At 39.6% G+C, this 24,778-nt stretch overlaps 1 protein-coding gene across 1 annotated transcript in view; it reads left to right on the forward strand.

Annotated features, from left to right (window-relative positions):
• LOC112113482 (contactin-associated protein-like 2) overlaps nt 1-24,778 on the forward strand; it is a 1,103,244-nt gene that overhangs the window by 248,463 nt on the left and 830,003 nt on the right. The window contains exons 6-8 of the mRNA XM_029912066.1: nt 2,338-2,522; nt 9,995-10,138; nt 16,227-16,491. Of these exons, the coding sequence (XP_029767926.1) occupies nt 2,338-2,522; nt 9,995-10,138; nt 16,227-16,491 (594 nt within the window). The remainder of the gene's footprint in view (nt 1-2,337; nt 2,523-9,994; nt 10,139-16,226; nt 16,492-24,778) is intronic.

A 24,778-nucleotide genomic window follows, 5' to 3' on the forward strand; every position in this document is an offset into this window, starting at 1 on the left:
CTCCATTTTTCTTCTTCTTTTGCTTGTTGTTTTAAGCAGTATCTTATAATCAGATCATCTGGTGAAAATGCTGAACTTTTTCCTGTATGCAGTATTTTTATATGAGTGTAGATTATGTCTTACTATCTACGCAAAATGTCAATAATATGAAAATGAAACCACAAATAGAAGCACGACAGAAAACAATGACACCTAGAAATGTACTGTTCCCAAAAATGACAAGAGAATCTTATTCTTGTTATAGGGCATACATGGTGCTGGTTAGCTTTACACAGATTCATTTACAGTAGAAGTAAATGGCTGTGGGAGAGAGGGAGCTGATCAGCGGCACCAGGGGAAAGGCCAGGTGAATTTAGGAAAACTTGGGAAGCTGCAGAGAAAACAATGAGGGGCCCTCACTGAGAAGCCATGGGCTAATGCCAAGCTGAGGTCCAAGAAGACTGCCTTGTAGAAAGTATAGCCAGAGGGGAGATAGAGTGACAGATCTGGGATGCAAATGCTTAAAGAGAAATCTTGCCCCTACTGAAGTCAGTGGTAGAACAGGATTTCACCCTGAATGTTTGATATGATCTTCAGATGTGCGTGTGGAGGAGCGGGAAAGCTTACCGATCTCAGTAACCTGGTGCCAATGTTGCTAGAGCCTATACCCTAAGCAATGTGAGAAGACTGTTGGGCCACTTTGGGGAGCTACTTTTCATATGGGCCCATTCTTTTTGTTAACTTTGAGATTGGGAAATTAGTAGGTTGGCTTTTGTTGTGTATTCAGTATCTAATCCATCATATAACTAATTCTGTGGCAGGATTTAAGGAGACCGTAGATGATGAGACTAAGAAGTGTAGGCTGTGTTCATAAAATCTGAGCATTAGAGAGCCAGAGTCAGATACAGGCTCCGTCTGTAGCCAGTTGCCTCATTAAGGAGTCATCTATATATTTATTACTACCGAGTCCTGCCTCTTTCCTTCTGCAAGAGATATTACAGGCTTATGAGCAGTTTGGTTTATAGGCTGAATTAAATAAAATAGTTTTGCTCATATGAGAAGGAAAGTGTGTATGTAGCACTAGGTTCATTTTTTCTTAAAACAAATGCCCTTTAAAATGAGGTTTCATGTAACTTTTGCCTGCTTCTCTTGCAGTCATGTGAACAGTAAATTATTCTATTCATGTATTATTTAAAATGAATAGTAATTATTTCCACTAGCATTTTCTATTCTGCTCCTTTTTCTAAAGATCAACAATATAGGCAGATGCTGATGAGGACAGCACATCTTCCTGTAGCACTAATCTATTTTTAACAAATTTCACTGAAATTATAACCCATTCATTTCTCAGTTTCATTATATTTTTCAGATCAGCCAGGTTGAATAATATATAATAGCTTCCATAAATTTGCTTGGCTGGGGTGTGATGATACACTCTGAGGAGATAGGGGAGGGAAGGATCTACAAAGACTCAAAGTCTGAGTTCCAGTGATGTTTAATGCTAAGAAAGTTTCAGCTCCATAAATAGATTTAGATTATGCTGCATTCAAAACATGGAAGACTGTGGCACAACTTTCTGATTTGTTCTATTCGTCCCTTATTGCTCAGTAAGACCAGGTCTACACTAATATATTTTGCCAATATACCTATGTCAGTCAGGGGTGTGAAGAGGTGTAATCCCTAACTAACATACCTGTGCCATCAGAAGTGCCTAGTTTAGATGCAGTTATACCAGCACAGTTATACTGTGCTTTTGCCAGTATAGCTTCTTTCCCTTCTGGGGCTGGAATAAGCTTTACCTGCAAAAAGCACAGTTTTTCTGGTATAAGCTGCATCCACAATAGGAGTGCTTTGCTGGTATAATATGTCAGTATAGGTATAACTGCACACCCTTCCAAGTGTAGACCTGGCCTAAAGCTTTTCTGTTATCAGACCCCCGAGGGCCAAGTCCTCATCTAAGTCAGTATAGTTCCACTGAAGCTGGGAAACTGGCCCAAAGTTTAAATACTTTAGTGAAGGTGACAACTTTTCATTTTCTAGGGCTCAAACACAGAAAATCTTTGATTGAAAACAAGTTTATAACTAACTAGAAGTGGATATTACTATCATTCTCCATCGAACATTTTCTGTTATCAGTAATTACTTATATACCTCACAGATTAGATATTTGGTATATGACAGCTAAATATATTAATGGCAAAAACTCCTGAATGGACAGATCTTGACTTCACAGCAGTAATGGTAGGGTGTATGCAGCATGTTTCTTGTGAAATATGATACAGCAAGATAAATATGTTTCCTAAATGACACTGAGTGTGAGTTAATCATCTGCTGCTCTTCTCATCCTCTCTGTCTCAGGTAGCAACCAGTATGGCTCAATTTATGGTCACACATCTGTGATGACAGGCAGCCTCTTGGATGACCACCATTGGCACTCCATTGTCATAGAACGTCATGGGAGGAACATCAATCTAACACTGGATAGGCACATTCAACATTTCAGAACCAATGGGGAATTTGATTACCTGGACCTGGACTATGAGGTACACAGTGACACCTGTTACTAGTTCTCCTTCATATCAGCTCTTTAGAATAAAGCCAAATGGGGAACCAACGAACAAAAAGGCGATACAACTTTGATGTCCATACACCAATGCAAGATGTATGGAGAATAAGCAGAAAGAGCTGGAAGTATGTGTACATAAACTAGATTATGACTTAATTTGCATCACAGAGATTTGGTAGGATAAATCTCATGACTGGAATATTGGTATAGAGGGTATAGCTTGGTCAGGAAGGATAGGCGGGAAAAAAGGGAGGAGATGTTATGTTGTACATCAAGAATATATACACTGGTTCTGAGGTCCAAAAGGAGGGGAGATGCAGACCTGTTGAAAGTCTCTGAGTAAAGCTAAAAGGAGAAAAATAGGGGTGATGTTGTGGTAGGGAGGTCTATTATAGGCCACCAAATCAGGAGGCATTTCTGGAACAAATAACAGAAATATCCAAAACACAAGACCTGGTAGTAATGGGGGAATTTAACTACCCAGACATCTGTTGGGAAAGTAATATGGCAAATCACAAAATGTCCAGTTAGTCCTGGGAATGTATCAGGGACAACTTTTTGTTTCAGAAAGTGGAGGAGGTAACCGGGAGGACAGCCATTTTGAACTTGATTCTGACCAACAGGGAAGAATTAGTTGCAAATCTGCAGGTGGAAAGCAATTTGGGTGAAAATGATCATGAAATTATAGATTGCATGATTCTAAGGAAAGGAATGAGTAAGAGCAACAGAATAAGGATGATGGACTTCAAAGAAGCAGACTTTAACAAACTCAGGAAACTGGTAGGTAAGTTCTAATGGGAAGAAAATCTAAGATCTAAAAGGGTTCAGGAGAGCTGGCAGTTTATCAAGGAGACAATATTCTGGTGCGAAAGAAAGATAGAAAGAATAGTAAGAGGCCAATATGTCAACACCAGGAGCTCTTTAATGACCTGTAAATTAAAAAAAAAAACTCCTACAAAAAGTGAAAACAAGGACGAATTGCTAAGGAAGAGTACAAAAGAATAACAAAAGCATGTAGGGACAAAATCAGAAAGGCTGAGGCACAAAATTAGTTGCACCTAGCAAGAGAGAGAAAAGGCAATAGGAAGAGATGTTATAAATACATTAGAAGCAAGAGAAAGACCAAGGAAACTGTATGTCCTCTATTTAGTTGGGAAGGGGTGTTAATAACTGATGACATCAAGAAGGCTGAGGGGATTAACGTCTATTTTTTTTGTCTTCACCACAAAGGTTAATGGTGACCAGATACTCAACACAATTAATATGAACAACGGGGTGGGGGCGGAGGGAGGAAGCAAGCCAAAATAGGGAAAGAACAGGTTAAAGAATATTTAGATGAGTTAGATATATTCAAGTTGGCAGGACCTGATAAAATTCCTAGGGTATGTAAGGAACTAGCTGAAACAATCTCGGAACTGTTAGCCATTATCTTCGAGAACTCATGGAGGACAGGTGAGATCCCAGAGGACTGGAGCAGGACAAACATAATACCTATCTTTAAAAGGGGGAACAAAGAAGACCCGGAGAATTACAGACCAGTCAGCCTAACTTCGATACCTGGAAAAATACTGGAACAAATCATTAAACAATCAGTTCATAAGCATCTAGAGTTGGGTTATAAGGAATAGTTAACATGCCAAACCCACCTAATTTTCTTCTTTGACAGGGTTACTGGCCTAGTGGATAAGGGAGAAGCAGTAGATGTAATATGTCTTGTTTTTAGGAAGGCTTTTGACATAGTCGCACATGGCATTCTCATAAGCATACTAGGGAAATGCAGTCTAGATAAATTACTGTAAGGCAGATACATGAGTGATTGAAAGACTGTACTCAAAAAGTGGTTATCAGTGGTTCACTATCAAGCTGGGAGGGTGCATCCTGTGGAGTCCTGTGCGGGGTCAGTCCTGGGTCTGATACTATTCACTTCTTTTTTTAATGACTTGTAAAATTGTATGCTTGTAAAATTTGAGGATGACACCAAACTGTGTGTGTGTGTGGGGGGGGGGCGGTTTGCAAGCACTTTGGAGGAAAGGATTAGAAATCAAAACAACCTTGACAAATTGGAGAATTTGTCTGAATTCAACAAGATGAAATTCAATAAAGACAAGTGCAAAGTACTTCACGTAGGAAGGAAAAAATCAAACGCTCAGCTACAAAATGGAGGAATAAGTGGCTAGGTGATAGTATTGTTGAAAAGGTTCTGGGAATTATAATGGACGAGTCAACAATGTGAAGTCAAATTTAATACGAGTCAACAATGTGAAGCAATTGCGAAAAGGCAAATATCATTCTGGGGTCTATTGACAGGTGTGTTGTATGTAAGACACGGGAGGTAAGTATCCTGCTTTACTTGCCACTGAGGCCTCAGCTGGAGTACTGTGTCCAGTTCTGGGTGCCACACTTTAGGAAAGATGTGAACAAATTGGAAAGAGTCCAGAGGAGAGCAGCAAAAAGTGATTAAAAGATTTAGAAAACCTGACCTATGAGGAAAAGTTAAAAAAATGGGCACATTTAATCTTGAGAAAAGAAGAAAAGGGGACCTGATAATAGCCTTCAAATACATTAAGGGCTGTTATAAACAGGACTGTGATAAATTGTTCTCCATGTCCACTGAAAGTAGGACAAGAAGTAATGGGCTTAATCTGCAGCAAGGGAGATTTAGGTTCAGTGTTAGGAAGAACTTTCTAACTATAAGGTTAGTTAAGCTCTGGAATAGGCTTCCAAGGGAAGTTATGGAATCCCCATCATTGGAGATTTTTAAGAACAGATTGGACAAACACCTGTCAGAGATGATCTAGGTTTACTTGAGCACAGTGGGATGGATTTGATAACCTCCTGAGGTCTCTTCCTGCCCTACATTTCTGTGATTCTATGAACTTTAGCTTTTCTGCTACATTTTATGGCTTTTATTTTAATCAGTGTTTTTAGTTCTTAGTTCTTAGATTTAGTTCTTAGATTCCCTCCAATTTTCCACAAAGCTCTGTAGTTCGATTAATTTTAAATCTCAGTTCCTCCATTTATCTGCTAGATCCCAAGTCTGCTAAACTTTAGTGCCTGCTGTAAGACTCATCTCTTTTCTCAGGCATTTATTTATTTATTGGGTCTTAGAGTGTTTACATTACTGCACAAGTAATGTGCGTGGGCTTTTTAAAAATATCTTTCAGTACTTAGAGATTGTGCTGACTGCTTTAATAAATTATGAAAATAAATACACTTTCCTTAATGGCAAAATGTAAAATACAATAAATAAAACTAAAACAATTGTAAGTGCCCCAAAGTCTGTTATCTCATTCCAAGTGACCAGCATGCTCCTGAACTTGGAGGCTTGTGTTCAAGAATAGAAATAGAGGATTGGTTTAACCCACTGACCTTATCTTGTGGCAAAGAAGGCCAAGTAGAACCATATTACTAATATAGGCCCTGATCCTGCACCTCTTATCAATGGGAGCTTGCTCACCAATCAGAATGTATTCTCTGTAAGCAGGGATGAAAGTAACTTAAAGGACGTACCGGTACGCCGGAGTTCTGAGCGGGAGCGTGGCCTAAACCAGAAGAGGCATGGCCTCAATGGGAAGAGGAAGGGCCTTTCAAGATTTAAAGGCCCGGGGCTCCCCGCAGGAGCCGGAGAAGCCGGTCCAGTCTGGCACAGCGAACCGGACCGTACTGGCTTACTTTCACCTCTGTCTGTAAGGGACAATGGGAAGGGAAGATTTAGAGAGAAATGTGTTTCACTTCTGAATTCAACAGTAAATTTAATAATAATAATAATCAGAAGTGAATGAAGAATTCATAGCAAATAATGTCTTAGATTAATCTATCATGTTTCTATTTGAATACTGCATGACTTGTATTGTCATTAATTTGTTCATTGTCCTAGGGTATGTCTACACTACCGCGGTAGTTCGACGGCTGGCAATCGAACTTCCGGGTTCGATTTATCGCGTCTGGTCTGGACGCGATAATTCGAACCAGGAAGTGCTCCCCGTCGACTGCGGTACTCCACCTCAGCGAGAGGAGTACCGCGGAGTCGACGGGGGAGCCTGCCTGCCGCGTGTGGACCGCGTCTGAACCGCGGTAAATTCGAACTAAGGTATGTCGACTTCAGCTACGTTATTCACGTAGCTGAAGTTGCGTACCTTAGATCGAATTGGGGTGTTAGTGTAGACCAGGCCCTAGACTGGTAGATGAATATGTGCAAATGTGTTGAAGCCCATAGGTTGCTTATGGGCTCTCTACTCTGGTTGTATATTTGTCTATTCACTATTTGTTGTTAGTTATTTGTGGTATTTGATTGGTCGGCTGAGTCACACAGAATTGTTTCTGTCCTTGCGACTTTTATAAAAAGTAGTACAAATACATCAGTTATGAACCTTACATGAACCCATATTTGAATATATATTTCTGAGATTCTCTTTTTTTATGAATGTTCTTTTGAGTGAAAAACATTCATGTGAATGTTTGAGGGAAATTACTTAAAAGAGTGGCAAATGCCATTGAAGTAAATTAATGGTTTCATTCAAACAAATGTTCATGAATGCCTTTTTTCAGTACTCATCCAGTTCTAACAAAAGCTAATTTACACTTATAATTAGGGTTTTTAAAGTACTAAACACTTGAATTATACCTTACAACAACCTTGAGAGGTAGATATTAATAAAACTATTTTTCAAGCAGGTAAATTGAAAGCACAGTTAGGATAAGTGAGTTGCCTAAATCTGCACAAAAAGCAAGAGGCACAGATTGAATAACCTAAGTTTTCTGACCCCCAGTGCCTTGATCTACAAGCTAGAATACACTCCCCCCCAAAGGTAGAAATAGAATGTAATTTTTACACACCAATTAAACACCTGCAGCTGGCCTGTGTCAGCTGACTCTGGTTCCCGGGGGCTCCAGGTCTGTTTAATTGTGCTGGAGTTGGGCCTGTGGGAACCTGTGAGAGGGGAGGGTCCCAGAGCCTGGGCTCCACCCCGAGCCTGAACGTCTGCATCACAATTAAACAGCCCCGGAGCTTGAGACCCATGAGCCCGAATCAGCAGGCAGAGGCCAGTCGTGGGTGTTTAATTGCAGTGTAGATATGAGGCTTGAATCTCTGTCCCTTCCAACCAGTAGGGCAGTTTCCCAGTAGCAATCCTCTGGATTATATTCCACTTTGAATGTGTGTGGGAAGCTCCTCATCTCTGATCGAAGTTACATGAATACATCAGAGAGAGAATATACTTTGAATTTGTTTCAGTAATTCATATAAACGTCAGTGGCTAGCCCTGAACTGTCTATCCCCTTTCCTCTCAATTAACACTGTCTTTTTAGTGTCTAGTTGTCATACACCACATTTAAATATGCTGCCCTTATGATAAACTAATCATAAATGATAAAGCTGAGAGAATAAGCAAGCCAGAGAAATTGGCACTATTTCTGATTACGCTTTTAATGCAAAAAAAAAAAAAAAATCTATCAATCCTTCTGGATTTGTCATCCTGTGTGGTTGTCTCCTTTTTTCCTTCACTTTTCTTCACAATCTTTTCCTTTTCCAATTTACTGCTTTTTTTCAAGTGCATAAATACTGGCTCACCAAAGATTGTGTTGCACCAAATAAAACATTAAGAGTTTGATCCTCAGTTGGTGTAAATTGTTGTCATTTCATTAAAGTCAACAGAGCTTAGTCACCAGCTGAGGACATGGCCACAAGATTATATGAAGAAGCCCATGTGAGCAATTTTTAAAGCCTTTGGTTTCCAGATGCATTGCATTGAATAGGCATTAAATAGTTCTTAAATACTGACTCAAGGCTCTTCCCCTCTTTAAGATGGAAAATGGTATGCTCAAAACATTTTTTAAATAGATAACATTCCCCTTGAGTTTCCTTTTCCTGCTCTTAATAATAACCAATGGAATTGGCAATGAATGATGTTTGAAAACTTATTTCTTGCAAAGCCCAGAGTCACTGTCTAAGAAGTTTGTGTGAGCAATATACTTTGGTATATTATTGGTACTACCATCTGTTTAATATAAATACTAGGGCTGTCAATCGCACTGTTAAACAGTAATAGAATACTATTTATATAAATATTTTGGATGTTTTCTATATTTTCAAATATATTGATTTCAATTACAACACAGAATACACAGTGTACAGTGCTCACCTTATATTTATTTTTATTATAAATATTTGCACTTTAAAAATAAAATAAATAGTACTTTTTAAGTTCACTTAATACAAGTATTTTAGTGCAATCTCTCTATCATGAAAGTTGAACTTACAACTGTAGAATTATGTACAAAAAATAACTGCATTCAAAAATAAAACAGCGTAAAACTTTAGAGCCTACAAGTCCACTCAATCCTACTTCTTGTTCAGCCAATTGCTCAGACAAACAAGTTTGTTTACATTTGCAGGAGATGCTGCTGCCCGCTTCTTGTTTACAATATCACCTGAAAGAGAACAGACATTCTCATGGCACTATTGTTGCTGGCCTCTCAAGATATTTATGTGCCAGATGCACTAAAGATTTATGTCTCTTCATGCTTCAGCCACCATTGCAGAGGACATGTGTCCATGCTGATGATGGGTTCTGCTTGATAATGATTCAAAACAGTGTAGACCAATGCATGTTCATTTTCATCATCTGAATCAGATGCCACCAGCAGAAGGTTGATTTTCTTTTTTGGTGGTTCAGGTTCTGTAGTTTCCGCATGGGAGTTTTGCTCTTTTAAGACTTCTGAAAGCATGCTCCACACATCGTCCTGATCAGATTTTGGAAGGCACTTCAGATTCTTAAATCTTGGGTCAAGTGCTGTAGCTATCTTTAGAAATCTCACATTGGTACCTTCTTTGAGTTTTGTCAAATCTGCAGTGAAAGTGTTCTTAAAATGAACAACATGTTGGGTCATCATCTGAGACTGCTATAACATGAAATATATGGTAGAATGGAGGCAAATCACAGTGTAGGAGACATACAATTCTCCCCCAAGGAGTTCAGTCACAAATTTAATTAATGCATTATTATATGAATCACCATTAGAGGTCAGAGATTGATTCCAAACAAATAATTTGACTGTCTCCCCTACCTTGTTTACAAATTTGTCTGTGATGGATATTTCTTCCAATTCATTTATTATTTGGTATATTTCTTGTTCAATAGCTTGTGAGTGAGCGATTCATGGTGAAATGTGTAGAATGGGCTGAAAGGTCACATGGTATGCTTTGTTCCAAATAGGGATGAATGTTCTTCTCCAGTGTGAATATTTGCAATTACAAAATCAAAATGTGCTTTCTTCCATTTTTTTGCGGTGCTTATTTAAATTTGCTGTTTGGGCAAACAGTAGTGCTAGCTATCTCATTTGCTGTGTGTGAATGTTCAGGAAAGCAAATACATCTGCAGCATATTTGTTTAAAAATTCTAATATATTTCCCTCCAGTTACTATCTACAGTCTCTTGTTTGTTTTCAAAGATAACCTTTGGTGGCATGCCTTTTTCTGGGAAGCCAAGTTCAAATAGCAGGAAAAACTTCAAAGGCTGTATGGAAAGCATCAATTACAATGGTAATAATATCACAGACCTTGCCAAGAGGAAGAAATTGGAACCTTCTAATGGGGTGAGAACTTTTTCATGATCATCTAAACTTCTGAGAAGTAAAGGAGCATACATAGATAGTGTGCCTCTGTGTGTAGCTGATATCCATGTGATATATTCTAGTAACATGATATGATAAATAACTTTTATCACATACGCATATCATATACGCAGTTTACCACATACTTATGAGCACATTACTTTACCCTTGTGCCAGCTCCTCATGGGTCTTACTCCAACATTCCAAAATGTTTGTGTAGTTTCAGACAGCTGCCACTTAAAAAAAACCAACAAAAACAACAAACTGATCACTTTCTCCTTATCTCGTTGGATTATACCTGCCTGAGGAGTTAGATTAATTCCTGAGGCAGTAATAGCTTTCCTAGATGTAAACATGTCATGGCTTTAAAGTCTAATTGCTCATGTCCCTAAAGAGCTAGTAGTGGGAATACCATTGGGGAGAGGAGGATCTCCACTTCACTTGGCATTGGCTTGTAGCTCTGGAAGGCCTCAAGATATCAGACTTTAAAGTCATGATTTTTTTATAAATAGAAAAGCAATTTTGGAAGTAGTTTACATTATATTAATTTCAATTTTTCTCTCCCTTGCAAGATCTGCACAATGGTACTCATGATAACGAAATCCTATGTCTTTACCGGAGGAGGGATACAAGAACTAGTCCCATTAATATTTTTAACTCTCTAAAAAAATTCCTAAAATTGCTTTTATGTAATATATGTGGCACACATGGAATACATGCTGTTGTAGTGTAGAATAAATGTTTTACTGTCAGGAGTCCAGGATGACCTGCCTACATCATTCATGGCTTCCCCCTTCATGAGCATTGCAATGCTCACAAACTCATGCCAATACTATCTTCATACAACATCACACCATCATGTACTCTTTATAAATACACATGCATATGTGGTGGTGATAAATTGTACAAAATTTCTAATTGATCTGTACATACTGTATATGGGTTTTAATATTAATGCTCTGATATAAAGTATCTGAGCACTATGGCTGAGTGATCATGACTGCAGGAATGATAATTTTGAATTTTCTGATTTACACCTTAAAATCTCTGAAAAAGCTAAACTTTAAACAGTACCATTGTATTGCGCAAATAGTACATTTTGTTATTTCTACACCAAGTTTCTTCAGACATGACAAAGCCATTAAACATGATGTGCATGCCAGGTATGAAACTCTGCTTTCAGTATAAGAGTTTTAAAACCCAACCACATACCATCCAGAATCCTTCAGATTCCTCCTGTGCTTCAGGGGATTTCCTGCCAGGCAGGGTGAAATCCACTCAATAATATTGAGTTCCTGTGAAAATGGTGCTCTGTTTTCTGTAGGATATGTGGGATTTTAAGTGTCCCACACTGTACAGGACAAATGAGCTAAGCAACACACATTATATGAGAAATCTTTGCCAGATTTTCAGTTGGGTGCCTAATTCAGGCCTGATTCAGAAAAGCATCCCTGTTAAGGAAGGGTGTTTATATGTGTGCTTAAGTCCAGTTGAAGTCAATGGGATTTAAGTCCATGCTTAAATGCTTTCCTGAATTGGGGCCCCAGATAAGTTGCATGATTCTCAGAAGTGCTGAACACCCAATTACAGTCCTGTAACCTATGGGTGCTGTGGGTGTTCAAAACCTTTAGAAATCAGACTACTTATTTAGTTGCATAAATAGGGACAGGGATTGATGAGAATCCCTCTTTTTTTTGTATGAAATTCTATTACTCCTAACATTACAGTGAGAGCCACAAATGTAGTGTTGTTATGTACTAGTGCGTCATCAAGAGTCTATTGCAGGCTCGTTTAATTCGATGGTTCTGTTGATTTCCAATTCTAAGAATGACTATAAAAATAGAAGTGACCTTTGTTTTCAGTAGAATTACTTACACAGCTTCACCTCTGCAAAAACAAAATCAATTTTGTTCTAATTAAACCAACATGGATTTTTATGTTCCTTGCAAAAGCTTTTTTGCTCTTAGTCCTCAGCCTGATTTAGCATGAAAACTGTGGTTTGTTGATGATACTATTGTTAACCATGTTCATTCCGGTGGACACTAGGAATCAACTAAGATTGAGCTCCCATTGTAGTAGGTGCTATACAAACACAGAGTAGTAGAGAGCCCCTGCCCTGACAACCTTACTATCTAAGTAGACAAGACAAACAAAAGGTAGGCAAAAGAGATATAACACAAGCAGAATGGTCAGTGTTAGAGCTGGGAGGGAAATTGTTTTCCCGTCACACTTAAAACTATTCTGTGTCGGGATGAACCTGAGACTTTTCAAAGCTTTTTTGCAAAGAGAGAGAGAGAAAGACCCACCTCAGATTATCCAAGAACCAGGTGGTCCCAGGTGAGTGCTACCATCGCCACGCTATTCTGGAACAGGCCCCTCTCAATCTCTCCTGTTCAAGTTGTTACACTTTGTATAAATAATTAAATATTTATTAGAGCAGGGACTTGAACCAGAAATTCCCACATGAGTGCCCTAACCACGGGATTACAGAGTCAGTCTCTCTCGCTCTGGCCCAATAAATATTGAATGATTTATTAAAAAAATGGAACAGCTCCAACAAAAGTGGTTGGGGCAGAGACTTCCTCTATAAGCTGGAGGTTAGAGCCCTCACTTGGAATGTTGGTGACCTAGGTTCAAGCCCCTGTCCCCTAATCATGGTCCTGGGTCTTCCACATGCCAGATGTATGCCTTAATCACCAAGTTATTGGCTGTTCTGGGGTTGATCTCTCTCTCTCTCTCTCTTTCTGACCAGAAATGACATCCTGGACCTCAGACACATTCCCAACTGGTACATCAACAGATCAGCATTTTCTTACAAAAATCCATTTTGTTGAAAAATTCCCAATCTGCTCTAATCAATGTTGTGGCAGCAACTTTAATGTTGCTTCCACTATTGGCGGGAGGAGGAGGAGGAAGGGAGTAGGGGTTAGCTAGGAGGAAATTGGCTAAATAGAAAGTCAGAAGAAGGGGAGAGGAGTGGTGAGAACAGAGTGAGTGAGAAGGAGGGGAGAAAGTATGAAGGGCAGGTGTGGACTGAGGCTGAGGTGAACAGACTGTGCAAGAGGGGACAAGGAGTGGGTTGGAGCAAACAGACAATCAGCACAGGTCAAAGAAAATCCAGACAAAACCATAGAAAATATCAGTGTTCATCAGTCCCTGTTTAAACTGCATCCACAGCTGCTCTCCTGGCTTCAGTCTCTGCCTGGCTCCTCCTCGTATTTTCTTTCCCGAAGGCCACATTGTGGCGGAGAGAGGAGAGGGGGGGCTTTCCCTTGCACAGTTCTGGGCCTGGAGGGGGTTGGGGGGGAGGTGTTTCCATGGCTGAACCCCATTTTACCCCATCTCTCCCCCACCAATGCAGCAGGTCCCCACTTCGCCACCTTCTTCAGCTGCTCTGCTAGCTTCAGTCTCAATGCATAAAATAAATAGGAAGGGAGTATTTTTTAATTTAAATTATGTGCTTTAGACCAGCATTGTGTTAAGTCTGAAGATGAGGAAAAAATCTATTTTTAGAAAAATAATGAACCAACAGTTGATAAAACATTAGTGGGGGATATAGGCTTTCCAAAGCAATCCATTCTGAGTTACCTCTCTTTTGAGAATATGTATTCAGTTTGTAGTTCTGTTAATTGGGAAAAGGTTTTAATTTTTCCAGCAGCGGTGATGCCTGGAAGTGGGTAGGAAAAAATGACTTAAAAATGTAAACTTAGGCTTGGTCTACACTTACCCCCCAATTCGAACTAAGGTACGCAACTTCAGCTGCGTGAATAACGTAGCTGAAGTTCGAAGTACCTTAGTTTGAACTTACCTCGGTCCACATGCGGCAGGCAGGCTCCCCCGTCGACTCCGCGGTACTCCTCTCGTCTAGCTGGAGTACCGCAGTCGACAGCGATCACTTCCTGGTTCGACTTATCGCGTCCAGACAAGATGCGATAAGTCGAACCCAGAAGTTCGATTTCCAGCCGCCGAACTAGCGGCTGGGTATAGACGTACCCTTAGAGTTAATTTACAGTATAGGGTAAAGATCATAATGCAAAGCCCAAGCTGTCTAACTTGAGAAGCTTCCACTGTTAGTCTTCTAGCATACTGTTAATAATTTTGCAGTAAGAACAAAAGTCTCAATATAAATGCATGGTATATATTTGATTTTCAGATTTCAGTGCTGGATGAGTACTTCAGCAATTGATTCTGAACCTAGTCCATAGAAAAGGATCCATTTCTCTTTGAGAAGTATGAATCTCTTTATTGTGGCAAACTTCAGATGAGTTCTAACTCTTTGCCCAGCCCTAGTAGACAATCTATGTGAACTGGGCTTTACATAAAAGAGTAGTTTCCTGATGATGTACAGTCATGGAGGGAAATAATAATCCAGTTTAGATTAAGTTGAGTATCTCAGTAGAGAAAAGATCAGGTCAGCTAACTGACAGAGACACATGAAGGGAGTTATAGCCTAGAATTATATGCTTCTTCCACAAGAAATCCTTTACACTGTTAGCATTTAGGAATACATTATCTCATTCCTGTGTAAGGGATTTGCATGCATTCACTCCCATTAGCAATAGTGGGAGTTACATATGCAACTCTCCCATGCATTAGAGGCAAGAGAGATTTAAAGATTCAAGACAGAATGTCAATCAGTTGTGAAAGCTGAGGCATCTTTGTCCTGGAGAAAATCTCAGTTCTTCACAGTAATAAAGCAACAAGACCTCTTAAACGCATGATAATGTGTGCCATGGGCTGCTGTTTAATTCACTAGGTACTAGGACAAAACACTTAGAATGCTGCCTTGTGTACCTGGTATGTTACCATTGAAGTGCCATCATAGAATGTCAGCTCTTCAGAGACACTTTGGTGCTCTGTGTCTACGCAGGATTCACTTGTCTACATAGGAGTAGTTACTTCCAGTTAATTGGCAGTCAATTAATTCAATGTAGTTAACATATTTGCAAAGGCTAGTCTAGATACTCCACAAATTTTTGTTCCAGGATACAAAATTTGTGATTTACCCTAGGGCTCAACCTAGCAGATTCTGTAACAAATGTTTGGGGATGTTCAAACTAATGTTTACAAATGTATAAATTAACTTCGGTAAATTTTCAGTCAATTAAAACTTCAAGGTGAAAAACTTTAGGCAAGCCCACTGGGACTGACTTACAGTAAAGCAGTGAAGATGGTCGTTGGCCTTTATCAGTTCGGTGATTATTATGCTCCTCATTCATGCTGTGAATTAAAAGCTTCAATAACTCTTTGAAACAGTGAGGTCCCTAAACTCTTGAATATAATGTTGTGTGATATATTATATGTTCCAGATGTGTGTCCAAATGATACTGTAACACTGGGATTGTAATAAAGACAGACAGATCTTTAACATGTTCAGAACAAACACTTATTTTTTTAGACTCAGGATGTCATATATAGTTAGAACTTCTGTGCTGATGACAGCTAAATAGTAAATCTGCTAATTATACTGCCCTGTAGAAGCAGGATGCCAGGCCATATAATGTTCTGGCACTTTGTATAATATCAATCTGATACGTGGATTGCATCTATAAAAAACTATACTTTTCCAATTTGAATACTATAATGCCACAGAAGCTGCTTACTTTTAAATTCATATTTGGCATGGAGCACTGTGTACTACCACATAGGAGATATGTAAGTGAGGAGAGTCATGCTCTTCCCATGATTGGTGGCTCTTCACCTGCTTCAGTCTGCTATAGAAGAGAGTCAATGATATTTTAGGATTTCTTTTTCTTAAAAAAAAAAAAAAAATTTTTTTGCTCCTCAGGGGATTAGTAATGACATGCACAGTCTGTCACTGCTAGGTCACCATATGTAATCCATCCCTGGTCAGTCATCTTTACATCCAAACATATGTGCTTATTTCATAATTATAACCTGCCTCTCATGCATTTTAACATGCAAAGCACCCCACACATTAACTTCAATTGAAGTCTCACAAATAGAATGAAGCTCATACTCAGAAACCACACATTTCTAGCAATATTTATGGATGTAGAGGAGTCTTATCACTGTATTTAAGTTTGGGTTTTTGTGCTTTTTGTTTTAGGGAAACTTAAGTTTTTCGTGTGTGGAACCACATACAGTGCCTGTCTTTTTCAATGCTACCAGTTACCTGGAAGTGCTTGGTCGCCTGAATCAGGACCTGCTTTCAGTCAATTTCCAGTTTCGGACCTGGAACCCCAATGGACTTCTCCTCTTCAGCAACTTTGCCGATGGACTGGGTAATGTCGAGATTGACCTGACTGAAGGCAAAGTCAGTGTCCACATCAATGTCACCCAGGTGAAGAAAAACCGAATAGACATCTCATCAGGTAAGCAGATTTTCAGGGTTTGGGGTTTATTTTAAGTCTCACAACAACCACAGTGAATTCAAAATTGAAAGAGTTTTATCCCTTGGACTTAAGTTCCAAATTCAACAACATTTTTTATTGCAGATTAATGAAATCTTTTATTTTATGCTTTGATGAACAAGAGGCGGAAGATGTGAAAATGGTATTTTCTTTTATAATTTCCTCTCGTCTCATCCTTAGTGTTCTCTGCCTCATTTTGTTTTGAATAGTTGTGCTAAGCAAACATTTATAATTGGACTAAGGACATTTCTCAAGTATTAGAGTATGGTTATGCTACATTTTTTCCTTTCTATTGGCTACTGAGTTTTCTGTCTTTTTAACCCTTGCTCCATTATCAAAGCAGCATTTCTTTTTTCTCCCTCCCAAGGGGCAGACAGCATAGCCATTTCAAAGGTTGCTGTCATGTCTGATCTGTCAGTATGGAGATGGAAATCTCTCATGTTCATTCAACCTTCTACCGCCTCATTTCCCCAGAGACCATCAGTGGGTACATCTATACTGGGGAAACAAACACATTTAAACTAATATGGTGATAGACACAATTTTTATCTTAGCGTGGATGAGAGCAGTCATGTTTAAAAAAAACATGGTTAACATTAGGGTTGAGTTAGATTTGAAAAGTAGGAATCCAATGGTTAATCATGACCAGCTAGTGTACTGTTAAACATGGCTGTCTTTGTTCATCCTAAAGGCAGTATTGTGGGCAACATTGTGTTAGTTAAGCTATGTCAGTCAACACATTTTCTAATGTGATGCATTTTCCCAGTAAAGATATGCCCAACAGTGTACCTGATCATTGTCCTGGAGAGCTAGGTTACCCAAGTTTGTTTTCCAACCCAAGTGTTCTGTATGTCAGTGAGATACATTTTCTAGAATGGGATCAGGCTAATGCCAGATATCATATATAGCTATTCATTCACCAAGAACTTCATAGACTTACATTTGGACTTTTTTGGGGGAGAAGGGTGGGGCATATACTTTAATCTTCACCAACATTTCTGTTCTGTCAGTGTTCGGAGGTTAGCATGATGGGGAGAAAAAGAAACCACTTTTCATAAATAACCTATCTGAAGTGTGCTAGCTGAATATTCATGCTGTACACAATTAATAATTTTAAAAAGGGAGCTTTGAGGAAGTGTAAAACAAGAAAAATACTTTGTATTTTTTTAAAAAAAAAGTATTTCTCATGTGGATGAATCAGGACAGTAACAATTTATTTGATTGTGGAAAAAAAATTGTGAGTTCTTTTCTTTCTTTTCAGCTCTCTAAGGCATAAAATAGAGCTGAATAAAACTTTTGTTAAGACCTAAAATTAAAGGAGTGTGTTACCTGTTTAGAGGTAGTACTGAATATAATAGTCATAGCAACATTTAAAAAAAAATCTAAATGTATTTCGTTCTGAGTTCGTGGAATTGGAACAGTTTTACGAAATATGTCAGTGATGTTTTATGTTATTAGATTTCGTGGTTAGTTATTGTTGTTTTGTTTTTTAGCTTGGCAATATTAACACTAGATTTTATTTTATTTTCCTGTGTATTTATAATGTACAAGTGATAAGAGTCAGTAGTGCTCTGGATGTAGTACAGGGAATGGGGAGGGAACATTTTGGCTCATGTGCTGGTACCTCTTAACAATAAGTGCCTTGCTCCACCTCCCCCCACCTGCTTGCTCCATTGCTCTGCTGCCCCAAAGTCTGGTTTAAAGACAGGTTCTCCCTGATGCCATAGAGGGCCGTCAGAATATTTTTGCATTGCATTTTGAATAATCATCAGTTTGTTCTAGAAGTAGATTTCACAACCTGTTCAGCAAAATATTTTGAGTCCTTAAAATTTCACCAAGTTGCCATTAATTTTGCCTGAAGCTTGACTTGGGGTGAAACCATATAAAACATCAGTTAACATGTTGTGAAGTGGACTCACATGAAGAGGAATCAAAAATGTTTGCACAAACCTCTGCCAAAATAAGCCACTGGATTTTACACAGCTGTAACCTAACGTCAAGATACACAACTTCTTCCAAAAGAAATCCTTCCAATCTACCTGGATGGTTTAATCAGTAGTCCAGGAATCACGTACAGCCATTTCATTTTATGACTGTGTTTACTATTCTTGGTCCTTGCTTCCATTGGTGCTGTATATTATGGTTATGGATGCCTTATGATGCTTAATAATAATACACTTGGTAGTACATTTTGGTCTTTAGACGCCTTTGTGCTCGGATAGTCATCCTGCATGTCTTTTGATCCATTTTATTTGCTTATTGTCGTTTGAGAATCAGTGTGCTTGAATTGTGTATGCATATGAGGGTAAGGAGAAGACCCTAGCTCTCTATCAAAACTGACGACTTGCTAATTAAATTCCCATCCCTCTAGCTGATAGCTTGATACTCCAGAATCTCATATTAAAATACTGTGCATCTGTTGTACAATGCCTTATGATGCCTGGTAAGATTCAGATGATATATCAGCTGAAGTTTTTGTTGTCATCTTGGCAGAGCTTTCATATTTAATTAGATTGAATATGTTGTCTACGTACAGACAGGCAGCTCTTATTTAAATATTTCCATGGTATTTTATAGAACATTTGCTGAGTCGTTTGCATTTCTAGCATCCTCATAGCACCTATACCTATATTTTTTGTTACCTATTGATGTCAGTGAGATGAATGGTTTACAGGTCATTGTAAAAGATACTAGGTACAACTGCAAAGTTTAGAGGCAATAGAATCAAGTAATCATCAAGGAGAATCAATTGATTGTGGTAAGAAAAGTGAGCACTGCTGTTAATTTGAAGGCTCTAAAGGAGGTTTATTGTTTGTCTTTAATGGCAATTCTGCTGCTCCTATTGTCATTTTTTATAATGCTGCAGTGCTATATTCATTCAGAATACTGTAAAGTAGTTAAGTAGTTTAATTTAAATCCTAACTATATTGCTGATCAATTGCCTTTACTTCTTCCCTGGGGTAATAGGCTGCAATCATGAACTTTCTTTCCTCAGCTTAAAATGTGTTTTCCATTAGCAGAACTTGATTGCTCAAGTATTTACAGAAAGCAAATGCAAAAGGGATTATGGAGAATTCATTTTCAAATATAAGGGCATACTTTGGGAAAATCTGTTGTGGTATTTTCAGGCCCCAGCAATAAATATTACATTTTGAGGGCATTTTGCTTATATTGAAATGTGGATTTGAGATTCTTTTGACCAAATTTCAACCTCTTGAGGTTTGAAGTCTGTTGAACATTCTTCCTTTCACTGTTTGGGAAGGAAGCTACTTGAATGCAATTTCATTCAAAAACAATGTGCCTTCTGCACAGCTGGACAGATATAATGAGTGAGATGGACCGTATCAGAAGCAGTGAAGACAGGAGAAAGCAAGGGATGAGCAGAGATTGGGTGGGAGAGGATGTCCAGTATTAACATTATGACCTTCAGGTATGATTGTGACGCTAACTAGCAACGTTGTTTGGGGTGATAACAATCTTACATTACACCATAAAAATTCAAAAGTAAAAAGCTAATGGTGGTCGTGGAACATGTAGGTACCAATGACATAGGGAAGAATAGGAGAGAGGTCCTGGAGGCCAAATTTAGGTTGCTAGGTAAGAGATTGAAGTCCAGGTCCTCCATGGTAGCATTCTCTGAAATGCTTCCAGTTCCATGAGCAGGGCCAGTTAGACAGGCAGAACTGCGGGGTCTCAATGTGTGGATGAAACGATGGTGTAGGGAGGAGAGGTTTAGATTTATTAGAAACTGGGGAAACTTTGGGAAAGGGGGAGCCAATAGAGCCATCGTGGGTAACCTGCGGCCCATAAGGGTAAGCTGATTGAGGGTCGCCAGACATTTTGCGGACATTGACCATACCTTCCTGTGCTTAACTTAGTCTAACCCGAGAGCTAGAAAGAAAAAAAAAAACATTTGTGAATTCCCCTGCATTAAGTTAACTTGGAGCAGCTAGTCCTGGAACGCGCAAGAAGAGAGTCAATTCTTGATTTAGTCCTAAGTGGAGCACAGGATCAGGTCCAAGAGGTGAATATAGCTGGACTGCTTGGTAATAGTGACCATAATATAATTAAATTTAACAGTCCTGTGGCAGGGAAAACATCACAGCAGTCCAACACTGTAGCATTTAATTTCAGAAAGGGGAACTACACAAAAATGAGGAGGTTAGTTAAACAGAAATTAAAAGGTACAGCACCAAAAGTAAAATCCCTGCAAACTACATGGAAACATTTTAGACACCATAATAGAGGCTCAACTTAAATGTATATCCCAAATTAAAAAACATAGTAAGAGAACCAAAAAAGTGCCACTGTAGCTAAACAACAAAGTAAAAGAAGCAGTGAGAGGCAAAAAGGCATCCTTTAAAAAGTGGAAGTTAAAGCCTAGTGAGGAAAATAGAATGGAGTATAAACTCTGACAAATGAAGTGTAAAAATATAATTAGGAAGGCTAAAAAAGAATCTGAAGTACAGCTAGCCAAAGACTCAAAAGGAAATAGCAAAAAAAAAAAAAAAAAAAAAAAAAAAAAAAAAAAAAGGACATCAGAAGCAGGAAGTCTGTTAAACAACCTGCGGGGCCACTGGACGATCAAGATGCTAAATGAGCACTCAAGGACAATAAGGCCATTGTGGTGAAACTAAATGAATTTTTTGCATCGGTCTTCACAGCTGAGTATGTGACAGAGATACCCAAACCTAAGCCATTCTTCTTACGCATTCTAAGCTGATTTTAACACTTTCAATGCCCTTACAAACTTAGATGCTTCTCACCACAGACTGGCTGGTTGCTCTTCAGCCAGGCTCTCCCCTTTGATCAGCACTTCAGTCGCTTGGTGTGGTGTCTGTAGGTGTAGGTGGAAGAGAGAAAAAGAGTATGGCAAACGTCTCTTCCTTTGATCATGTCCTTTCCTCCCTCTTGGCTTTGCTCCCCTTCCCCTTTAAAGTCAGGTGAGGATTACTGAGTCTCTCCAAGCAAGGTTGAGCAATACCCTTGGTGTGGCCTCATGCAGGTGAGTCATTGCATGGTAGCTCCCTTGCTGGACAATGGCTGTTGATGGGTTGTTTGACACCCCGCCTGGGTGTTGGTTACTTTCCATGCTGTTGCCTCTGGGGAGCTAATATCTGGCTGATTCCCCCAGTTTACAGCATGTTTTAGTGACAACCATACAACACACTTCTCATAACTTCATATGCATTAATGATATACATATATGGATAGAGAAATGACTTTCAGCAGATCATAACCTGATCCCTGATACCTTACAAGGCATGTGTCAATGTTCCCTCCCCACTCTGAACTCTAGGGTACAGATGTGGGGACCCGCATGAAAGCCCCCTAAGCTTATTTACCAGCTTAGGTTAACAATAAGTTGCCACCACCAAGCGTGTTCCAAATCTTAGGGAAGAGCCACTTGGAACTTTGCCTTTCCCCAAATATTTTCCAAGTCTCTAACCCCCCCTTTCCTGGGCAGATTTGAGACTAATTCCTCCCTCCCCCGCCAAGTCCTTACACCTCTTTTTCTGGGTGAAAGGAAAGGCTTGAGAGTATACCCTCACCAATTAGTCCTGGTGAACACAGATTCAAAACCCTTGGATCTTAAAACAATGAAAAATCAATTAGATTCTTAAAAGAAGAATTTTAATTAAAGAAAAGGTAAAAATTATCTCCCTAAAATTAGGATGGAAAATAACTTTACAGGGTAATCAGATTTAAAGAGCCCAGAGGAACCCCCTCTAGCCTTAGTTTTAAAGTTACAGCAAAACAGGGATAAACCTCCCTCTAGCAAAAGGAAGATTTACAAGTTGAGAAAACAAAGATAAAACTTACACGCTTTGCCTGGCTGTTACTTACAAGTTTGAAATATAGGAGACTTGTTCAGAAAGATTTGGAGAGCATGGATTGATGTCCGGTCCCTCTTAGTCCCAAGAGCGAACACACCCAAAACAAAGAGCACAAACAAAAGCCTTCCCCCCACTAAGATATGAAAGTATCTTGTCCCCTTATTGGTCCTTCGGGTTAGGTGTCAGCCAGGTTACCTGAGCTTTTTAACCCTTTACAGGTGAAAGGATTTTGGTGTTTTTGGCCAGGAGGGATTTTATAATATTGTACACAGGAGGGTTGTTACCCTTCCCTTTGTAGTTATGACAGCATGCTTTATATGCAAGATCATGATTATATGAAAATGCGGAATATGGGGGTTACAGCACGCTCCCCCAAGGTATAGAATGTCACAGATAGACATTAAAAAATCAACTTTATAAAGGAATATTTGTCAGTCACTTGGGTCCCAGTTTAGGAAAGCATTTAAGCATGCACACAACTTTAAACGTGTGCTTAGTCCCACATGAAACTTAAGTACATGCTTAAATCCTTTTCTGAATAGGGATGGGCTTTAACATGCTTAATGCTTTCCTGAATTAGGGCATTGATTAGGAGGATGAGTTGTACATAAACTGGATGAAAAATAGAGTTGAAGGTTTAATATATGGGATGATTTGGGCATGGAAATCATTCAACTCAGATTTGAAGTTAGTTTCTCTCTCTCTCTCTCTCTCTCAACTACCCTCTCCTTCAATTGCTGCCAAAGCTACAGCAAGTTACACTAGCTGAGAATCTGGCCTAAATTACCCTCTGTTCATCTTAAACAGCTAAAATTCAATAAACATCATGAAAGTAAAATGGTGGGAATAATTAATGACAAAATAAGCACCAAAAACCAACAGCATGGACTCTATTTCTAGTGTTCAAATTTTCCTAAATGGAAAAGTGGCAAGCATATCAGGAGAAAAGTATCTATGGCTGCTTCTTATTCGGAAGTTATCAGTGCAAGTGAGGTTAATTTCAAATCCTTCTTTTGATGTTAATTTCTGCTACTGCAATGTTCAATTTCTAGTAATAAAACTGATACTAAATATAAACTCTGAATTAACCAAAAATCCTTCCCCAGGGCATGCCTTAGGCTCTGGGCAAGAACCTAGCACTCAGGTCCCGGCTATGCAATGTCCGGGTGATTTTTCCACTCAGTTCCAATCCTAAGAGGCTCAGATCTCTGTCTAGTCCTTCTGGTGTTGTTAGTTAACTGAACAAATGGGAATTAACACAAAGGAATTGTCCCAAAGCTGGATTGAGGCTCTCTTCCTTCAGAGGGCACTTGCCAGACTCTGGCCTGCTGTATTAATTTAAAGGGAATATGTGGGTCCAAAGTATCATGGTTTAACATGAGACTGAAACTGTCCAACATTAAACAGTTTTAAATGAGGTTTGGTATCCAGAGACATCAGTTCGTTAGTTTCATGGCAAACACACCAAGAAACTCATGCCAAATTTTAGGACCTTATTCACTAAGATACATGTAATGGGGTGTACTAGGCCTGGAGGCCTCACGGTGCTACCATACCTAACTCCAGAAAAGTGCAGGGGAGGTGGGACCTCCAAGCTGCTTACAACGGCTGCATGTGGATGCAGCCAACCAGAAAAAGGGCTGCAGGGAGCAGCCAATCAGGGCCCAGCAGGCTGTAAAAGGAGCTGCAGGGCCAGAGTGAGTTCAGTCTGTAGGAGCTGAAAGGCTGGACAGAGCAGTTGGTGGCAGGGACTGGGGGAGCAGGGAGGTACTCCTGGATGACTGCTGGGACTGAATAAGATAAGGGTCGTGTGGTAAGTGGCCCAGGGAAATAGTTAGTTGGGGACATGGCATGTGCTTGCTACTTATGGGTTGGGGCCCAGAGTAGTGGGAAGGCCCAGGTGCCCCCTTCCCCCCCCCCCCAGCCACTGGAGAAGTGTGTACACCCTGAGAGAAGGGAGTTTAGATAGGCCCAGGAAAAGAATTGTACATAGAACTATTTCCCCCACACACACAAGGGGGCTGAACTGAGACTGACCCATCTGGAGAGCTGGGGTCAGAGGACTAAATGACAGGAAAAGAGTCTCCAGGGAAGAAGTTCTGGGACACTGTTCTATTCCAGAGCAGGAACCTTCACACATAAGCTGGCCAACTAGGGTACTGAGATAAGCCCTGTTGGTCAGACTGAGGATTGAGCCCAGGGAGGGCCACAGAGACATTGCCAATGGAAGGGTACCTCAATGGGCCCAGTTGGAGTGTATACCTCAGAAGGGGTTTGTTTTGCTTTGCACATGGACTGTGCGTGGCTTGGCCAGAGGGCTGAGTGACCAAAGAGCCACCTGATGGACACAGCGGCTGACAGGGCACCATGAACGGAGAAAGCGAGGAAAAAAATTGAAGGTACGCATGCAC

Source organism: Terrapene carolina, unplaced genomic scaffold (assembly GCF_002925995.2).
Source record: "Terrapene carolina triunguis isolate 2854851 unplaced genomic scaffold, T_m_triunguis-2.0 Scaffold179, whole genome shotgun sequence".
In the NCBI taxonomy this organism is placed as follows: Eukaryota; Metazoa; Chordata; order Testudines; family Emydidae; genus Terrapene; species Terrapene triunguis.